Genomic DNA, 21,313 nt, shown 5'->3' with positions numbered 1-21,313 from the left:
AGAGGAAGATTGACGTCAAACCCAACCAATGAGCGGCGAGACTTTCCTGCCTTTTGGGCGGTGCCAAGGATTTTCTACGTCGTTCAATCCAGACGTTGTAAATGAACATAATCGTTTATTGCACTGCTACCTACCGATAGATGAGCAGAACTAAATGTTTATTTTGCACACTGTAGTGTTAGCAAAGGAATAGTCCGATAACAAACAAACGACTATATCTGATGTTATTACGTATTCAACTGACTGCAGTGAGTGACCCTCTACGTCACCTTATTTCCCCCCACAACTTTATTTAAACAAATCTAAGTGACAAACTGCACACTTTCTCTGTACTTTCAACTGGAAAGTAGATAATCCAAAAAATAAGTCGAAAATAAACACTAACTTAAATACATAATAGTTTGGTTGTCTTGTTGTTTAATATCTTATTTAACCAGGTTAAATAAATGTCAAATCAGTAAATAATAATAAATACATAATAGCTTCAGGATAAACGTTTTTGGCCCTTTCTTCGGTAAGGAGTTTGACATATTTTGCATATTTCTCTTATGTGCAAACTAAAACTCACCACGCTTTCAGTCAGCAGAATTTAAGCGTATTTGTTCCTGTTTAAAAAACAACAACAAACGGTGTCCTGTGGTACAACAATCACGTCTGACAATGTAGACTTTTAGTGTTAGTCATGTTAGTCATGGCTATACTCTTTCGCACTTCTTCTTATGCCCACAAGATGGCGGCGTTGCATAACGTACGAGCCGGTAGTGAGAGTGTGTGTCAGAGGAGGCGGGGTTTCGTCTCCTCCTTCTGCCCAACATCATCCTGTTCCTCCCTAGTGATGTATCGGCGTGCGGTGCACCTGTTTTCTGTACTATTTAGGTCAATGGCCGCTCAAATGCTCTATTTTAACCACTGTCATCATCAGTAGCCTCGCGGAAAGGTCGAGACGAGGTGTTCGGTGTCACCTGAGAGCCCGAGGCCTCGCTTCACTGTGATTTAAGGAGAGGATGTGGTAATTTCTTCCCCCGGGGAGCAGCAGTGAGACAGCATCTTTCCCGGGTGACACATCATTATCTGTACGAGTGGACAAGGTACGAGTGAGACATTCACAACACATTATAGGCCCATTATGTGATGTAATATCCACATATAAGACCATATAATTTATGGCAAGGCCTAAACTACATGGTTGTCAATGCACGTTGTCACACTTGTGATTATCCAACATTAGCTGCAACATGCTAACATTAAGTTGGTGGTTTGTTTTGCGTTCCTGTTCGGATATTTGTTTTTTCTGTACTGAGTTTTTATCATGTAAGATGAAAGGGTTGTTCCCAAATCTACTAGGGGAAAAGGCATGTTATTATTGTGATATATCTTATAAATATGACACTGTTCTGATATTAAGCAAGTCACAGAGAACTGCACTCTGTTAGGCAACACACCTTCCTCTCAAAACTCACAGTTATTCAGTCTGATGCAAGATCTCCAGTTTAAGAACACTTTAACTGGATGGGGACAATGCAACTGATCATCTTTTGAACCATTTCCATAAATTGCCATCACAGTGTATTAACAGCAGTGATGGGTCAATATACAATATTATTGCTCGTCGTGATCAAAAACACTTACAATAAGAGACCGACAACAAGAAGTATCTTCCTAAATATAGCCCACATACACTGGGATAGATCCTCTGGTACATTTTCACTCGAGTGTGAGAAAGATATACTTTAATGTCCCTACTGGAAAATTTGTCAGCCCTTCTGCCAAAATCAAGTCTATTTTAATTATATTACACTTGCTCGTTTGCGTCATAATCAAGCCACACAGCAACAGTTACAAAAACAGCCAAAACCCAAAGCGTCAGTCTTCCAGGTTCGGAGGGAGACACATACACTAGTAATGAATAAATCAACAAAAGAAAAACTTAATTTGCACACATTGGACACCAATCAGTAGATATTTACAGCAACATTATCATGCTCAGTGGTAACATGACACTATTTTAACCCCCATTTGCTCACATACACTGCATACACACTTAAACCATATATTTTAACAGATAGGACAAGAAAGGTTGTCACATTTTATAAAAAAAAAGAGCTGGTAAGATCATCATTCTTCCCATTATCCAATCTTAATTGGTTTGTGAGCATGCAGGGTTATGCATCTTCTGTATATCTGCCACACCCAGTGTTCTTTCTGGAGGAACAACTGAGTCTCCCTGGATGAACTGATACGCCTTCATTTCTGCATCATGTGAAAATGAAACCTTAGCATTATGTGTCTGTGCCAAACGTAGCTCACATCTGTCTGATCCTCTCGCTTGAAGCCTCGTAGGACGCCATGTCGGACAAAAGTGACCTAAAAGCAGAGCTTGAGCGCAAGAAGCAGCGCCTCGCCCAAATCAGGGAGGAAAAAAAGAGAAAGGAGGAGGAGAGGAAGAAGAAAGAGGTAAGGAAAAAAGTGAGTAGAATCCCACTACTGACACTCATACTGTATCATTCTCTACTGTGTATTGTTTGTGCGTTTGATTGCTTCTTGTCAGGCCATGACACGGATTGTGGCTGAGATTGTGTGTGACCATGCGTGCGTACAAAATTTCATACGTGTGAAGAAGGTTGGTGTTGGAATTTTTGATCGCACCGTGCATGCGCACACGCATGTTTTCACTCGTTCTTCAGGCTTCATGATGGGTGAGGTGAGACTCACCCTTGTTGTTTCATTTATGATGCAGACACTGACATTTGTCTCTGTGTCATGTGCAGACAGAGAGCCAGCAGAAGGCTGAGGTGACTCCAGAGGATTCAGACCTGGACAGAAAGCGCCGGGAGACTGAGGCCCTCCTTCAGAGTATTGGTATATCACCGGAGCCTCCTCTTGGTTGGTACTCTAACAATAAATCAAACATTCTCTTGTCAATATTATGCAAAAATATTTAGTAATATCTTAAAACATCTACGGTAAAACCTATCTAGATGGGCTCTAATTACAGCCAAAATTATTTGAAAAGTCATACTGTACTTTGTAATTATATGCAAGATGCACAGACTACATGTGTAATTTGGTGAAATCTATCCTAATTTATCATCTGTATTGCCATGGCTCTGCATAATATAGCCCAACTTTTTTCATTTAATTAATTTATTTATCTTTTCTCAAAAAACTAACTTGATTCTATTTGTTATGGCTGGTCTGCACGGATTATTTTTCATAAATACTTATATGCATCCTTTTTTTATTACAACCCTCTATTATGTTTCTGTTCTATGAGGGTCTTATAACTTGCTCTGGTGTATTTGAACATGACTATTATTTTTACTCTGGTTTGAGTTTTGATAAAGATCATGCTCAAAACTGCCTTCCCTTGACTTGTGCACAAAAAGAAAAATGGTTCAGCACTGTTCTCTAGTGGTGTGAAACTGTAACAGCACCCTCAGGATTAATGTGGATGCAGAACTGGGTCACTGCTGTGCCTGTTATTCATTTAGGTTATTTTAATACAGCTGAGTACAAATGAATATTTAAGACAAAACCAACAATACATTTGATGCCCTTCCCTCCCTCTCTCTATTTATTTAAACATTATATTTGTCAATCACTCATTTTTCTTTTTTGCTTCTCATTCAATTCTTTTCTGCAGTCCATTTTTTGCAGCCTTTAATGTTAGATTCATGTTACTTTCATTATTTAGTCCCGACCCCTGTGTCCCCCTCCAAATCAGTGAGCACGCCCAGTGAGGCGGGGAGCCAGGACTCAGCCGATGGAGGCCCGGCAGGCAGGTAGGCTGAAAGTTCACAATGTCAAATGTCTCTCTTGGTGCACAAGTTTCATCTTTCTTTGGCAACTTTGAGAAGAAAAAGTAATTAGTGGCATGCCACAGTCACATCTCACATGTAAACAAGATGAAAAACTTGGAAGCTGTGCACTTAAGTGCCTTGCTCACTCGCACATGCCAGGCATGCTCTTTGAGAGATTACAAGCAAACATGTGCTACCTGAAAACTCATCAAATTGACATTTTTGACATGTATTCTGTCTCTTTTTTTTAACACTATTTGGATGACAGGTTTAGGTAAGGATGAGTTTGACATTAGTGGTGAAGTGGTGGTGCCTTGTATCTGCCATTTTTCACTGCATCTGGTGTTTTGATGACCACTGTGTAGCGTATGGCTTCTCATATATCTAGTCTAGAGAAATTCAATTTTCAAATTTTGAGAAAAAAAAATCCTGAAGACCTTTTTTGCAAAGTTGATATTTGGACAAAAATACAGAGAAGTGCAAAATGCAGCATAAGCTTACAAGTGAGCTCCAAATCTGTACACGTTCAGCAAACAGTCAACGGAATATGTTTGGCAAGAACGATGTATTTGCAGAAAACTACAATGCGGCTTATTTGAGTGACAAAGCGCCACTTTTGTTGGGACTGTTTTGCAGGTTCCATTCACAGTGCTTACAACACCAACTCATAGCACACCAGACCAACACAGAAACCATTTGTTAGCGACAAAGTAGTGGTCATCAAGCGTGTTCCATTTGCTTTTGAATGGTTAACAGTCAATATGTCAGCAACGCCTTCAGGGATCATTAGTGATGTGTTGTTCTGGTTTGGCCAGGGGTGGAATTGGGGATAAAACAGACGAATACATTTCCTTATGTAAGACTTATTTGTTATTCTCCTAGCTTTAACCAACTTGAAAAAAACACTGATGTTACTAAAAAATACTTAAAAGAAATAGATATTCCCTCAAATCCACCCTGTATGATGGCATGCCATTTTGAGCTTCTCCATTTGTGGCTGTGTATGTGTGTGTGTATCCCTTCTTAGGTCAGGTTTGTCTAAAAACAAGTCCCAAGCACAGAGCACAAGGTAAGCATTTTCACGTCAAACCCAGGAAACCCCCCCCTCCCTCTTACTTTTCTCTAGCCGGAGCTAACTTCATGTGAATACAGTCAGTCAGTGGTCTTACCAGTCGTGACGTGTAAGATCAAAATATTGCCGAGCCCCTCTTATTTTCATTCCTCCACGCCCCTTTTGTGAACTTCCTGCCTGAAACTATGCTGTCGCACAGTACGTGTGATTCCAGCTCGAAAGCTTGCCGTTAGGTAGAGCCACTGCGGCGATTCCAGCCTTCACACAGTTGGCAATCTCCTGCTTCAAGTGTCATCACTGTTACTGTAAAACAGACTCTTTTCCTTCAGGCTAAAGAAATGCCTTGCCACTCTCATCTGCCACTGTGTGGCACAAGCTGATGGACTAATGGGTGTGTTCAGCGGCCCAAACACACATCGCCAAAAAGTATAGTAGTTCCAATCAGTTCAGAGTCTTTACAAGTTTATAAGAACGGTCAATAGCGTGCAATAGAACACAATAAGAACATTTAAAAAATGAAAACTAACAATTGTGCAATTTAATAGTGTTGATTTTGACTGTTTGGAACCAGCTTGCCATGAAAATCCTTTAGGTTTCAGTTGTTTTGCTTGAATCCCCTGTGTAAACAGTTCCTACCTCCCAACAATGTAAATGTAATTAATGAGCTCATTGTTTGTCAGACTCATTGATCATGAATGGCGAGTATAGTGTCATGTGTGAGATAGTCTATATATGTATATGCATTTATTTTGATTTCCATATGCTGATTATGATGTTGTCCAGGGTGTGATGTTGTATGTTGTGATGTGAGAGTGAAGTGTAAATCATGGTACTGAGTGTATTTTCCATCATAGTCATGTGTTATGTCATTTACTGTAAATAGAATTTAGCACATACAACAAAAAATGACTTCAATGAGGAATATTTCTGTCGCACTTCTGTATTTAAAAGCTGTCGTATCGTCACACGGCTTATCACTGACATGAAATCTCTATTCTAAGTCTCCCTAATGTGTAGCTCTATGCATATTCCTATAGACAGTGCCATATTTACATGAAATTCAAGGGCAATTCCCTTGTTAATCTGTGTGTGTGTGTGTGTGTGTGTGTGTGTGTGCGCATGCATGCATGCTTATAGAAAAGTGTGTTGTAGTTACATGTCTCACTGATGTTGATGTCTGTGTGTTTGTTACACTGTATCCATTTGTAAACACGCATGTCCTCTATTGCCCTCCCCCTGTTGGTGACATCAGGACGCTGCAGTGGGACACAGACCCTTCTGTGCTGCAGCTGCAGGCTGATTCAGAGCTCGGGTACATCTTCCTCCTCCCTCCTCTTGTTCACTACCTGACAAAACAAAAAAAAAGACACAGAAACACTTGATTATGGAATTGCATGGCAAATCAAGAGAAATTTGACTCTGATAATACATTTTCTTTAAGGTTAAATGTAAGTGTGAATAGATGAAGAAAAACAAGCTTTTTTGTGATGTAGTCTGATAATTAGTTTAAGCAACTCATTGACACATTACTTTAACAATGTAAATTTGGACAAATGGGAATGTATGGTTTGGCTTGAGCACAGTATAATCATATTAATGATAACATCTTGTTTCTGTTGCCCAGGCGGAGGATGCAGAAGCTGGGGGCCTCCAAGATCACACAGGTAGACTTCCTTCCCAAAGAGGTGGTGTCTTACAGCAAAGAGACACAGACGCCGCTCGCTGCCCACCTGTCTGAAGGTGAATATTTGTGTGTGTGTGTGTGTGTGTCCATGAGTGACTTTCAAAAAAAATATTCTCATGACAAGGGGCACCAAAGGTTGCGAGAGGCAACAGGCAGTTTCACGTTGTAACGATTGTCAGGGTTGTGGGATCGAATTTGATACTCCTTTGGTTTCGCTGCATTTCAGGGCCTGTAACCCTGGAATGATTTAAAGATCTGAGAGAGTGAGAGAGCAACTGACAAGTGTCTGCCTGTCAGTTTTTGTGTCTCCCATCACAGAACATCTTGCTTTTGACTCCTGCTCATAAATGGAAACAGCTGACAGATGAAAGTCCACCAAAAGGATTTTCTGTTGACTGATGGAGAATCACTGTATATTTGTGTGTCCACACATATATAATACACACACATGCACATATATTTATATATATATATATATATATATATATATATATATATATATATATATATATATATATATATATATATATATAGCTTGTGCCTGGGTGGTGGGGAATCCAGTTAATTATGAGGACTCTTCTGGACATATATTTTTGTTTATGTGGCCAAGTGTTTTTACAGTATTTTTGGCAGGTCATAGTATCCTAGTACAGCACTTCCTATTTATTTCCTCTCTCTTCCTCTTTAGTTTCTTCTTTAATATTTATATTATAACACATGTGGCATTGTTAGACCTTGATGGAGGTAACAGTGGGTGTCATTCTTCCAGCTTTTATGTATTGCAGACGGACTTTAAGGCTATAACATTTATACATTTAGTGATGCATGTGAAAGTGCGCTTGTTTGAGTCTCTGAATGTGGATGTGCTGACATGTGCTGAGCAGCAGTTACAAAACACATGTGGTCAGTGCTCTGCAGTGGCACAGTGATGGTGGTGTAATATTGAATTGTCACAGATATGAGTATTTTTCTACGAGGTGTGGAAAAACAACCAATGCACTTGTTATTATATTGAAGTTTAAGCTTTTGCGATGTTACATTTCAGGTGTAAAAAGCAATGATTCTCCACCTACACTCTATGTCCAAACTGTCAGGCACAACATAGCATATGCATTTACTGTATATAGATTTAACACACACACACACACACACACACACAAACATTTCTGCTTGCCAAGACAGCTGGCAGCCATGTGACTGCGAAGGGGTGGTACTTCCTGCTTCCTGTCATTATAATAGATGGTCTGGTGTGTGGATTCCACCGCCCTCCTCCACCAGTATCCACCATGCACTCACACACACACACACACACACGTCTCTCCTGATCAGCATCCAAAAGACCCGCCTCAACTCCCCCCATTTCCTTGACAGACCCAGGAATAGATCATTTATTCAACAAGTGCACGTACACTCAGAATCGGGTTGACTTGCACACGCATCTTTGCACAGAAGCTGTCAGTGAGGCGAACACGGAGCACCACATCAATAGATACACATGTAAAAAATACAAATATGTATTTTTTTAATTGTATTTATTTCAACCACAGAAAAATACACGAAAAAAATAAATATACAATCAAGTGGAAAAGTACGAGTAAGGATTCGGTAGAAACCAACCTATGGGGGCTTACATAAAAAAAAAAAAAACACATACAAGAAGATACAATAATAGAAGAACTATGAAATTATACTATATAAAAAAAAAAGCAGGAATACAAGCTAAATATGTGCCTCCTGAGATGGTGGTCAATATTGTAGAGAATCAAAATTTTCCTTTGTGCACAGATAGACACCAAAGAAAGGGAGTTTTGATTCCAAATGATCACTCCACGGTGTTAGATAGAATACAGACTATAAGGTGATATTTACAACTGTTTCATACTAAACCAGGCAGTTTGGTAAAGAGATAAACACAAACTGTTAAACCGATAAAGTGTGCTATGATCAATTTTTATACACACAGACACGTGTGCATGTACCAGTATTATATGTTGCTTTATGTTTTTTTTCACCCTTTGATAGCGTGTTTGGGAGGTTTCTCTACCTCTGTGTGTGTGTGTGTGTGAGAGAGAGAGAAGGAGAACATCTGGGAGCCAGAGCAGACCTGTGGTGGTCTTCAGGGAGGTGACCTTGGCCTTAGGAGACCCTCCCTTCACAGACACCACAAAGCTCATGTGTCTGGAGAAAGAAGAACAGAGGCTGGTGGCAGCACCTGCCTTCTCATCTGGCTGTGTGTTTGTTCAGGCCAGTTCCTGTTGTTGATTACTGACCCCAGCTACAGCACACAACACACACACACACACATCTCATTTTCAGGTTGGAGCTACAGGTTGCATACATAATTATTGGGACTGTGTCTTGACATCTCAGTCGAATCTTTTTGAGTTATTAAGTTATTCATAACTGTAAGAATCTAAAAAAAAAAAAGTCAAAGTTAAATGCTAAATCTAAGTTGAGTCAGGAATGGCTGTCAAATGATTTACGCTCAATTAAAAGCTAGAGAACCCGACCTTCTGTAAGTTTGGACACCTGGGTACCATCGGAAGTAACCGCAGAAGTCTGATCTTTTAAAGTAGGAATGTGTGTAATTAATTTGTGCATGTTTGTTTGTGTGTTTTTTGCATTTTACATATGCTGTCTTTTAGCTGTATTTTATTTATTCCCTTTCCTTTTTAAAAAAAAAAAAAACTCCCTCATTTATTTTCCATACTCCTCTCTCTGCCCTCAGGCTTTGACCTGGACCAAACTGTTCTGTGTAGCTTGCCATGAGTGCTCTGTGCCATGCTAAAACATATATTATACAGCCGGAGAAGAAAGAGTTGGTTGAAGTAGAAGTAGAAGAGAAACCCAGCTGGCTGCACTGGAGGAATGGATGGAACAGTAAATCTGTTGTCTTAATGATGGTGGTGTGTCCCAGGGGTGTGTAGATCTCTATGGTGACCCTTCTGGTTGTTTGGATGAGTTTTTTGTTAAAATTAGAGTTTTGTCTTTTTTTTCTTTTCTAAATTAAATAAGGTTATTTTCAAAACAGAAGTCAATGCGATAAGAAAGCATTATGAACACCTTAAATATATAAATATAAAGCATTTGCATGTTCTCCCTTGTGTGTGCAAGTACTGTGTACTTTGTCTCTGTGTGTTGACCCTGCAGTACACAGTATATAGATTAAGTAAACAGAATATATTACATTATGAGCTTAATATTTACAGTGTTAACCGGGATTTCACTTGAGATATGGCACATTGGATATTGCCCTTGAAATTACATTTAGGGTGTTTCAGGCTGTCCAGAGCTGTGACGGCTGTGAGATGTTGTCCATCATAGTTGATAGCTTGGCTATCATCCTGCTCTCTCCCACCACCTCCACTGGGTCAAGAGGCCGTCCAAGGGCCGAGCTATCCAGCCTCTTCCTGTCTGCTGTTGAGATAAAAGAAAAAAGACTACACAGTCATAGCAGGTCCTAAGGAGCATCCCCTGCACTCCAAAAGACCTTATTCTCCTCAACAGGTAGATTCTATGTATTTGAAAGATAAAATGTGTGTCAGAACAGCATCATGATGGAATTCTGCGGCCTTAAAATCGTGTTTTGTTTGTGGACTGACTTCAAAAGACAGAAAATCACAATGATTGTGAGATGTTTTGTCATGGAAATGACGGTTGAATAATATAGCATTTGCATTATCTGTCAAAAATAACAACCATGTTGTGCAGCTCTGGTGTGTGTGAAAGGGAGAATAAGTGAAGTCCGGTCATAATCACTTAAAATCATTGTGGATGACTCAGGGATTCATTCATGGCTGCTCGTCACCGTGAACTTCTGACCTTCGCAGTTCCCATGTCTGTCCTCATGCTGCTGGTGACGGACTGCGCGTGTGAGACCTCATTGTGTGTGTATGTGTATTGTGTGCGAGCTTTATCAAAGTGGACCGAGTTGATCGGACTTTATGTCTTCTGTCCTTGTACATAAGAGCTGGCGTGCGGGTGACTCTCATTTAAACCAGTTAATGAACCCGCTTTTCCTTCCCGTCACTAATTCGCCTCCATATCATCGTGACGTCTCGCTGTCTATGCATGTTTGTGCTCTCGATGGCTGTTTACTGATCTGTCTGTCTCGAGCGTCCATTGTGTCCGGCAATCGGATTAGCCCCAGTCACGGTTGGCTCCAGTTACACACTGCTATGCTAATAGTTATGAATGGACGTGCTTGTCCAGAGGGATGGACACTTTGTCTGAGGACATAGCCAGGAAACAAAGCAAGGTCTAATGTGGTGTGTGATAGTAACCTAATCCACTAAAAACAAAGGCCACAGGACTTCTGTTGGGTTCTTAAAGACATTTCACCTCTCACATTTTTATCTCTTAAAGACTACCACGACCTGGATGACTGAGAACCTGCTCAGATTAATCCACTAAGGTCAAACAAACGGCGTCTCTAGTGGTCGGTGTTTCATGCCTCTGTCTTTTGTGTAACTGTGCGGATACATGCTTTATCTTAAACTGACTCTGTAGCTTTCACCCCATGTACTGCATGTCGGTTCACTTTAATCTGAAAAGTAACTGTCCTCATATTTTTGAATATAATCTGTAAACACAAAAAAAGGTGGATTGCTAGATAACTTACACCTGAGTGGCTTGTAGTGTAACAGCTATAAACTGCAACTAGTGTATTTAAAATAGAGAAACTTACATATGTATCGTGAAGTCTAAACTGACATTATAGACCCATATATCACATAGTGACCACTGTCCAGCATCTAGAGAACGAGATATTTCCCTTAAAAATTTGAGAATGATGTACATTCATTGGATGTAAAGTCAGGTGAATGTGTGCAACTTATTTGCCAAAGCAACTACGCTAGTGTTGTATTATTTTCATTAAATGTATACCAGAGGAATGGATTTAAGAAGACATAAAGACTAGGATAATTGAAAAATGTAATTAAACAAAGCATTTCTATATTCTATTCTATATTCTATCCTTTTCTCCTTGAATCTCTAAAGGCATCAGTTTTTAAGTTTTGTATCTGAAAAAGTGCAAGTGGGTCAGCTCTAACTCTGTAATGGCACTTTAAAAACATGTTACACTTGTAACTTTTGCTAAAAATGAAATTGTGCATTATTTTTGTTCCATCAAAATTTCAGTGCTGAACACAGACACTGAAGTATTTCATGGAGAATGTGAACCCGCTCTCATGAGCACTGCTTAACCACAGCAATTGAAATGTTCTCATTCGGTCTTACAGAAATTGCAGAGAGCCAAGTTTCTAACGCGTTTCACAGTGGAACAGAGGGTGAGATGTCACATAGTTTCATTAAAATGTGGACAATCTTTCTGTCTCCCTCTCAGTTATTCTCCAAATTCTGTCTCTGGACCAGCCAGTCCCACTTGGCCAGTGATCAATGTCAGTACTCTGACAAACCCACTCTTTTACCTTTACTGATTTCAATCTGAAGATAACCATTCCTGCGAGTGTGCATGTGTGTGCGCTCTTCCTTGAGATGCTGGCAGGAAAAGTGAAGGTCAAGGGGACTGTAGCCATTTTGTGCCTGTGTTTGTGCACGTACATGTGTGCAGGTTGGCGTGGGCGTAGTGCAAGTCTGACCCAGTTTGTAGTAAATTGGTTTCGCTCAGTGGAGCCTTAAAACACACATAATAGGCCCCGCTTGAAAGCTAGTCCAAGAATTGGAGAGAAACGAAAGGGAAGGGAGAAAGAAAAAAAAATGTAAAAGGTGAGGAGAAATATGTGCTCGCTCAAGAATAAACAGAGGAATAGAAGAAACAGAGACATGTGAATGGAGGAGAATCAGCCCACTGAGGGTTGCTGCAGCAATTACTACACTGCGAACATAATTGTTTGCCTTCATAAATTCAACTTTGTGTGTAATTCGATGTTGTATCTTTGGAAACCCCCTTTTCCTGGGGTTAAAAGTTCACAGGGTCAAGAAAGTGTGCGTTTGTGCGTCCCTATGCAAAAGTATGTTCATAACGCTGTCTCTCCCCCAGTAGTATTTTCTGGCCCATTAGTTTTCAGGGTCTGTACAGGCCGAGTATATAGTTAGTCAGTAATTCACTTAAGTATATTTACTGCAATAAGAGACTTTCTTTTGACATGTGGTTACCTCGTAATGGCCTCTAATTGCAAGCGAAAACCCATTTCCAAGTACTGATCTGCAAAGACACACATTCTTTCAAGTGCACACACGCACACATATACACACGAGCAAACAGATTCACTAATGTATAAACAAATATGCAGACTAACATACGTGGGAATAAACAAGCAAACATGCATACATCCTCAGAAATGTACACATATGAGCACAGTACGTGGTGGCCACACAAGCACGCACGTTACCTGAACCCTACATAATCCCATAATAGAGCTGTTAACAGACCAGGCTGTGGATTTTTTGAAATGATCCTGACCATTGGCAGCACATTGGTCCAATTAGACTGTTTACTTTAGTGTTTTTTTTCCCTCTAGAAACTCCTAAATATATTAAATATGATTCAGCAGGTCAAGAACGGTCTCCAATTAACACTTGTAGATAAAATGTCCTCCTTGATTTACAGTGTGTAAAAGTTGCAGAGGTCAGGGATATTCCGCTGCAACATGCAACTTTTACACACTGTAAATGTGTGCTGGAGACGCTATGTAGCCTTCAGTTAGCATCAAAACTCAAGTGTATCCATTGCAGGCCATTATAAAAACTAGGACTGTCACGTTGTATCTGAAATGAGGGTATCAGTTGGCTGGGAAAGTTCAAATTTGAACCTTGTTCAAGTTCAAAATATACAGCCCTCTAGTGCTTAAGACTGTCTGAAGTAATTACAGAGTTGTCCAGCAGAGGGCTCTGTGAGCACAGCATTCATGCCCTCTTTGCTCAACGACTGCAGACAACAGTGATGTTTATGTTGTCTTGTGGGGACAATGGAGGACAAGCTTAAATGCCCTCCTGAGCCAACAATCACAACATTTAAGATTATGAATTTGTGGACCCAGCTGCAGAGGTGGTGGAGCTAGAAGCTCTGGTGAAGCTAAAAGCTAATAGAGTTAGCGGACGCATCTGTCCTCACGTGTGTGTGTGTGTGTGTGTACGAGGGGGCATGGAAATATCTGATTATATTAGATTGTATAGCATGTCATGTGATATTTGTTCAAGCATGATTTATTTTGCTCGAGTAAAAACACGGTGGACCAATATGACAGCTTCCGTTCAGCTGACCAGGCTCTCGATATAAATATGAGAGGCTCATTCTGGGATAGTGAAAATCAACAGTTCATACAATGAGGTGATTGTACACTTACACACCTGTACCTTTAATTCAGTAAGGATTATTTTGAAAATGGCACAAAAGTTATTGCAACCCACCTGAAATCCATTAGGACACGAGTTTTCCTGTTTCATAGGTTATTGATGTTTTGTTACGACAATGAAAACCTATTTCTTAAATATAATTCGTATTGCTACAGTAGACAAACAGATTAGCTTTTTTTTTTTCTCATTGGGATCCGTCACACAACTGTGCCCGTGCAACGTGAGTCTTGTTTACTGTAACACTTAAACGTCGTTGTGATGTTTTGTCTGGTTTCTCCCACAAGCGTGGCTCAAGAAGGAAAGAATTACTGCGCCAGGCAGTGGGGCTGTAGGCTCAGAACACTCACGACTCATGAAGCTGAGGTCCTTTGAGTTCTCTCTGCCAATTTACCGCGCGTCTGTCTTTGGCATGTTTTACAATCCGCCGAAGCAACGAGGCATTGAAATAAAACGGTGAATGTAACACACTCCCTGTCTATACGAGACCGACATGACTGAGGGGTTTGCGGGCAGTCTTCAAGGTCCTGAGAGGAGGAATGTGGTTGCATGAGTGTGTGTTTTTCATGGTTAGGTACTTATATGTTTCTGTACGTGTCTGTGTGTGCATATATATATGTGTGTGTGTGTGTGTGTGTGTGTGTGTGTGTGTGTGTGTGTGTGTGTGTGTGTGTGTGTGTGTGTGTGTGTGTGTGTGTGTGTGTGTGTGTAGCCACATATGGAAGTGCTTGTCTCATACGTTGTTGTTGTTCCAGCCAGGCGGGTATAACAGGCTGAACAGACTGAAGGTGTGTGTGTGTGTGTGTGTGTGTGTATCGTAAAGGCTAAATTCATATACTTGAGATGAGTGTACCCAAAGAAACCTAAACAAAATGAACCATGTTATTCTATATGAATCTCTTCTATTGAAAGTACACGTGAGAATGGTCGTGTGACTGCTGTAAGGTAGGGCTGAGTGGATTGGGCAAAGTATCTAATTGATCTTCAACTTGATTTATGGTAAACTTAATAAGTAAAGGTTCAATTCAATGTTTAGTGTTATTTATTCAAATTAACACAAAATATTACCACGTGACATAGCATGAAAATATGAATTGTCTCACATTTCTGTTTTCTTTTATTGACATACACAAGCCGTTTTAATTTGAAAACGATGAGTTATTCTGCCTTAGTAGAAGCTAGCAGCTTCTGAACTACCTTCACTAGAGTTGCTGTTGAACTAAATGTGCATGTGCCGCGTTCATTTTCAAACATTTCTACTTCATGTCACATTTGACTTTTACTGTTATGATCTCCTGCCATCTTTTCCTAGCAGACAGCCACGATCACCCAATGCTTATCACTCTCTTGCCTCATAAAACGAGTCCGAGTGTGACGTTTTGTCTCCGAAACTGAAAAGCGCACACAGCCTTCACTCCTATTTCACTCCCAAAATTCATGCAAGGTCCCAAGGCGGTTTCAGTTGAAACGGCCATGGCAGTAAAAACGCAGAGACGTCCGTGATATTAGGGGAAAATAATGTCTCTCGCAGTGCGTAAGGTATTCCAAATGAGTCACAGATGATTGCAATTCTCCCCAATGACCACCGTATAATAAGGTACATGAGGTACCCCTCGTCATCTTCCTCCCTCTGGCTTTTTTTTCTCTCTTTGGCAAAATGACCATTATCCAAAATAATATTTGCCATCTGATGAGAGCTTGGGATGAGTAGGAATACAGTTTCACATTTGCTTCTTTTTTTTTTCTTTTCTTCCCTTTTCATTCTCGTTGAACTTGACTTTTTGACATGTGCACGCCCCCCCCCCCCCCCCCCGTTGCATTTTTTTTAATGCATGTGTAAAACAACAGTGGGGCATGAACCTTTCACTGGGTGGTCTCCCTTGTACTCCGAGATCCTTTTGACTCTCCAGGGGTTTTCATTTGAGAGGGTAGTGGTTCACTGCCACTGCTAGCCTGCAGCTTAAAACCCTGCCTCACTGTTGCCGTTTCAGTTTGATAGTTATTAACCGTTTCAACGCTAGTTTGTTTGCTTTTACTTGAGATTGTTTTATGCAGGTAATTGGCTGACAGAACCTCTCACATTATTTGTCAAAGTCAAAGTAAACCCTGTGCAATAACAAGGCAGCACAGCAGAGGTCTGTCCTAGCTGTGCTCCTCTCTGTCCCGGCAGAAATTCAGGAAACCTTCAAATCAACTTACTCTGCTCTAGTGGCAATAGATCCAGACCAAACATTTCAAAATCATCACAGTTTATAACATGGCAGTTGATTGAAGTGTAATTTGATAACCATGCTTTGGGGTTTCTGTTTGGCAGGAGTGTGGCCTGCTATTATGCAGCTCACCAGCAGGGAGCACTCTTGGCACATATAACTGGGACTGGATTTGATGCCTCTTTTCAAACCAAAATGGTCAGAGATGTATTATTAGAAATAAGTACCAAATGAGATTAATGATGTCATCGTTTTTATATAATATCAAACATGTGTTTAAACATGTTTCAAAAGTCTTAATTTGATGAGCAAATTTCCATTCTGAACATTAAAATTTAGGGATTTATTAGACCCATGAAAATCTTGAGTAAATTTTCCCTAAGAAAATGTTGTTGGTATTTATTTTTAAGTGCTGCTGAGATGCTATGGTTACAGTTCTCTATTTTAGCACAATCCAGAAGGATTCAACCCCAAGCATCAACATGTAGTCGGCCTATAAAAACTGTTTGTCCCATCGGTGCCTCGTTAAAACAAAATGAAACACCATCGTCATTCAGTCAACATCTGAGCCCACTCGTACACACACAGACAGACAAAAAAAACGGGGACACAAATTCCTGCTCAGACGGTGCGTTGAAAAGTGAGTCGATGCTACAGTGGTGAGTTTATGTAAGACTTTCTTTCGGTCTCTCTTCCCCTTCTATCGACGTCTCCCTCTGACTGGCTTTTTGACAGTTTGGAAACTTTGAAGTCATGGGTTTTAATCAGGGCCTTTGCGGCCAGGCGCAGCATGGCATGGCATGGTATGATGGCTCAGTTTAAAGATGTGGGTCTGGGTCAGGGCCAAGCCTGGGTGGCATGGCTCGAAGAGAGGGGGGTGGGGGGGGTGGGAGAGACACACACACTTACAGACTGTGAGAGAGAGAGAGAGAGAGACACACACAGATATGAAGAGAGAAGGTGCTCTCGCTGCACCCACAGCACAGAGCGAGGTTTGCCACAGACCCCCAGAGGTCTGAATGGCTGCATTTAATGACAGCTGATTATGTGAGGGCATGTGTGTCTGCGTGAGGTGTGGACCGGCTTGGGTGTACACAAACATATACACAATGTTTGATCAGTGTGCGGACGTGTGGCGAAGAGATGAATGAATCTAAATCATCCTGTGGTTTTTACCCTCACATCAGGGCCCACTGCTAATGTGTGTGTATGTGGTGAGCGCTTGTACCCCCACTGTGGCAATCATGACTTGATGAACCATGATGAATTTTTAATACTATTTTATATTAAATCAAATGGAAAGGGGAAATAAATGAATAAAATTAAGAGACACTAAGTAAAAGTAGGACTCTGCGATTTTGGCTGAAAATGTCACTATGATGAAAAGTGAATTAATATTGATCATCATCTTTCAAACAATTATGTCTTCTGCTGCTCACCGTGCTTGAGATATATTGATATCTACCGTATCTTTAAGGAAAATTATATCCCAATAATAAGAATTTTACGGCTCCAGCATGAAGTAACACGTTTTGTGGGATTATCGGTGTGTGACTTTTATGTATTTTCACTTTGCTCTCTGCTTAAATAAAACCTCTACTGGGGAAAATATTAAATTTTACAAGCAATTACACAACATTTGACTGGCTGTTGAATGGACCACTGGAATACAAACCATTTGCGAGTGGTTTGTAATGAGTTTGTGCCAGCTCTGGCACTTTCCTCCCCACACGCAGCCATCCATCTATCTATCTATCTATCCTATCAATCTGGAGCGTTTACATGTCAGTAAGATTCCTGAGCAGGTTGGGGGCTGCGTTCTCCTCCTCTGAAAAAGCTATGTCACACTTTAGTGCACATCTGCCTCCAAACCATCAATTTTCCGTGCGGTTTGGGTTTGAGCCGAGTATTAACAAAACCTAAAGAGCTGCGTTTGTGTGTCGGGACAGTTCACCTCGCCATGTACACATGTATCTGTAGATATAAAAGAGGAATACGTGGAATTGTCAAAATGTGTGAAAGAAGAATGTGTAGCAGTGATTATGTTATGTCTGTGTTAAAACTCTGAATTCCCTGCATCTTTTGCTTGATTTGGAGATGAAAGCATTTTATCTACGTTTTTATATCGTACATTACAGTTGTGAACAACCTGTGCCAAAAACAACGCACTGTGTGACAAGACATTATTTCCCGTAGGCCTTATTTTACTATTGTGTCATTTCTGACCTACATTCATTTACCTGTCTTGTAAAATCATTGTGCTTATATCATATAAAAATATATATATGTGTATATATATATGTGTGTATATATATATTTATATATGTGTGTGTATATATGTGTGTATATACATATATGTATGTATGTATCTATATATGTATGTATGTATGTATATATGTATATATATATGTATATATGTATATATATATATATATATATATATACACACACATATATATATATATATGTATAATTGGATAACAAGGATTACATTACTGGATGTGGGTTGAATAAAAGTTAGAGAACTCCCCTGGTGCCTAAAGTAATTTTTAACACACACAGTGGTGAAATGAGCGTGACGTATGTGTGTGTTGTGTCTTTTGCTCGCGAAAGAAATTCTTGGTGAAGTGTGCGTGTGTGCTTTGTCGTGCCAGGGCCACATTAGAGAAGCCTTTCAAGTCTTGTCGACCTCCTCCTACTCCTCTGCATAGTGCTTGTGTTGTGGTCTGCTCAACAGCCAGTGTCCCAGAACCCCTGCGAACTCTGCGTTTGTATGCACTTGTGTGTGTGTGTGTGTGTGTGTGTGTGTGTTTTATGCGTGCCAATAAATGATGTTGTAGGGTTATTCCCAGTGTGTGGGATCCCCCCAATAGTATCCTGCTCAATCTGTTGCGTCCTGCACGTTGTTTTCATCGTCTCTCCTCTGTGCGGAATGTTCTTCATTGTCTTTGTGATTAATACAATAGCAATGTATCAAGAATTATGGTTATTGTTGAGCTTTGATTGTGTTTTGACTCAGTTTATTCGTCACCTTACGTCTGCAGCTCTGCTCTTCTGATGTATCGTCAATGACAAACTTGGGACCGGGTCTCACCCTCGCCTCGACACACACTCATCCTCAGCTCTTTGATAACTACGCCAATCTCTCCAGGCTTGCACTAGCACATGTCAGCGCACTAGCATTCGCCGTGGATTGCTTTCATTATGAACGTTTTGCCAAAGCTTTGATCCTTACCAAACAGAGCACATGGCAACACATTATTGTCATGACGCCCACCGGGCTTTATGTCCGGGAAGCAAAAGGGGAGCGTGTACGTCTTTTATAAGCGGTCGCTGTCTTTAAAACTCTTCTCTCCACATGCACGACAGTAGCTGCCTACTGTGAAATAATACAAGATGTTTAAGATAATGAAACTCTCAGCAGTGCATCAGCCTTCATTAAGATTGTTTGCTTTATTCCACAAACAGATCAGCCCGTTACTCTCACCTGAACTATTTCACTCTCCTGTTGGACCGTAAACACGATAACGACACTTGCGCTTGTTAACGGGAGGCTCATGAGCAGAAAACCTGATAATAAAGTGTTAATTACCCTCAATAGAGTGGACAGATGCAGTGTAATTACTGCTAACACCTTCCTAACTGAGAAGGTCTGTGTAGGTGAAGACAAAGCTAGTCTTCAATGTTTGTTTTCTATCGTATGGTTACACTGCAATTTCTTCTTATATTCTTAAGAAATAACGGTTTTACTGTTTATTATTAAACACCATAGCGGAATTACAATATATATATATATAACGGCATGAATTTTGTGTTAAATGCAGTTTACTGTGTTCCACATTTCAGTTCATAAAACTGTCAACAAATTGGGAATATATTAAATTAATGGGAATATTTGTTGGTTTCTCTATGAAAGTAAAGTCAGTATATTGGGTCTTTTCCTTATCAAGGGAATCTTTGGTTTCAGGACAATCTGTAAGAGCAGTGTGGCTAAAAGAGTATCAGAAGGTCAGAGAACAAAAGCACATTTCCAGCAGAGGATTGGAGATACAAGAACCAAGCTAACCAGAGTTAGCACAATGATTGAAAATGAAATGAAAATTGGCGTCTTTAAGCCTGATCCGACAGTGTGAAGGACGTTTCATAAAGTCAGCCTCTGTGCACACAGTCCAGACAGAAAAAGAAAGAAAACCGAGAAAGAAAACCATTGCTCGCAAAACTGCGAGATTGAACTCTGCCAAAGAGTGCGAAAAGATGATGAATATTTGCTGCACATTCTACGGAAATGAACCAGATGGATGTAATAAATGTTTCGATCGCATGGGATTCAGCAGGTTTGACATAACGCAGGACCACGCGAGGAAGTGCTGATTGTTCAACATGGATGTGGGAGTGTGCCGCTATGCTACACATGCAGTGGAGATGCCATTTAGGATCAACTCTGTCATCAGAAGTAAAGTCACACACAAGATTATTTCATAATGGATTGATCTAGTAATCGTTTGGTCCATTAAATGTCAGAAAATGTTAAAAAAAAAAAAATTTGATCCACATTTTTCAAACCTGAAGAAGATTGTTTTGTCCACAAACCAAAGTGACTCCATTTTAATGATTTGTTTGTTTCACGGCGCAAAGAAAATATTCACTTTTAAGAAGCTGAACACGCAAGCCAACATTTCGGTTTTCCGAATTATTCCACTATATACTTCAACTTGGGCTAAAACATAACTATCATATACACTTGTATTCAGCCCTGTTTATCATTTGTTGTGTGTGTGTGAGATGTTGTGAGCGTGTGTGTTTCTGTGTTTGTTTCTCCACCCTGCGAATGAGGGGACACATACCTGCTAGGATGCTTGGAATTGCCTGGGCATGGGCAGCATGATGAAGCAGCCAGGGGAAGATTGAGGCAGTCAGATGCGATGGCCCCCGGGCGACCTAGGATATCATTACCCCGGGTGTGTAGCTGGCCAAAAAGGCAGCCCTCAAGTGGAGTTTCATCAAGGTGGACTCCTGTCTGTGGCGAGGGGGATGATACCAGTTAACCTGTTGTCCTGCCGTGAGAAGCGGTATTAAGCAGCAGGTGGAAAGAGAAAGCTTCCTGTGACTGAAATGAGGTGGAAACAGGAAAGTGAGCAGATACTGTAGTGCATCTACAGGGTAGGAGTTACACTCTCTCACTATGGAAGATTGTCCCTTCTGAATTTCCTTCCCTGCTTCTTTTTGCAAC

At 40.5% G+C, this 21,313-nt stretch overlaps 1 protein-coding gene across 11 annotated transcripts in view; it reads left to right on the top strand.

The window, feature by feature from the left end:
* The first annotated feature begins 735 nt into the window (after positions 1-735).
* The window catches only part of LOC131447225 (cytoplasmic dynein 1 intermediate chain 1), a 53,707-nt gene continuing 33,129 nt past the window's right edge, over positions 736-21,313 (top strand). Inside the window, exons 1-7 of one of the 11 annotated variants that reach the window (XM_058618840.1) lie at positions 736-1,088; positions 2,333-2,454; positions 2,769-2,883; positions 3,644-3,782; positions 4,828-4,869; positions 6,125-6,184; positions 6,497-6,612. In XM_058618840.1, the coding sequence (XP_058474823.1) occupies positions 2,347-2,454; positions 2,769-2,883; positions 3,644-3,782; positions 4,828-4,869; positions 6,125-6,184; positions 6,497-6,612 (580 nt within the window). In that variant the 5' untranslated portion in view covers positions 736-1,088; positions 2,333-2,346. Of the gene's footprint in view, positions 1,089-2,332; positions 2,467-2,768; positions 2,884-3,643; positions 3,783-4,827; positions 4,870-6,124; positions 6,185-6,496; positions 6,613-21,313 lie in introns of all 11 variants that reach the window. The other 10 variants (XM_058618832.1, XM_058618842.1, XM_058618833.1 and 7 more) reach the window with 10 other exon arrangements.

This window comes from Solea solea, chromosome 20 (assembly GCF_958295425.1).
Source record: "Solea solea chromosome 20, fSolSol10.1, whole genome shotgun sequence".
In the NCBI taxonomy this organism is placed as follows: Eukaryota; Metazoa; Chordata; class Actinopteri; order Pleuronectiformes; family Soleidae; genus Solea; species Solea solea.
Note: the sequence above shows the minus strand (reverse complement) of the source record. Positions and strands in the feature narration are given on the sequence as shown.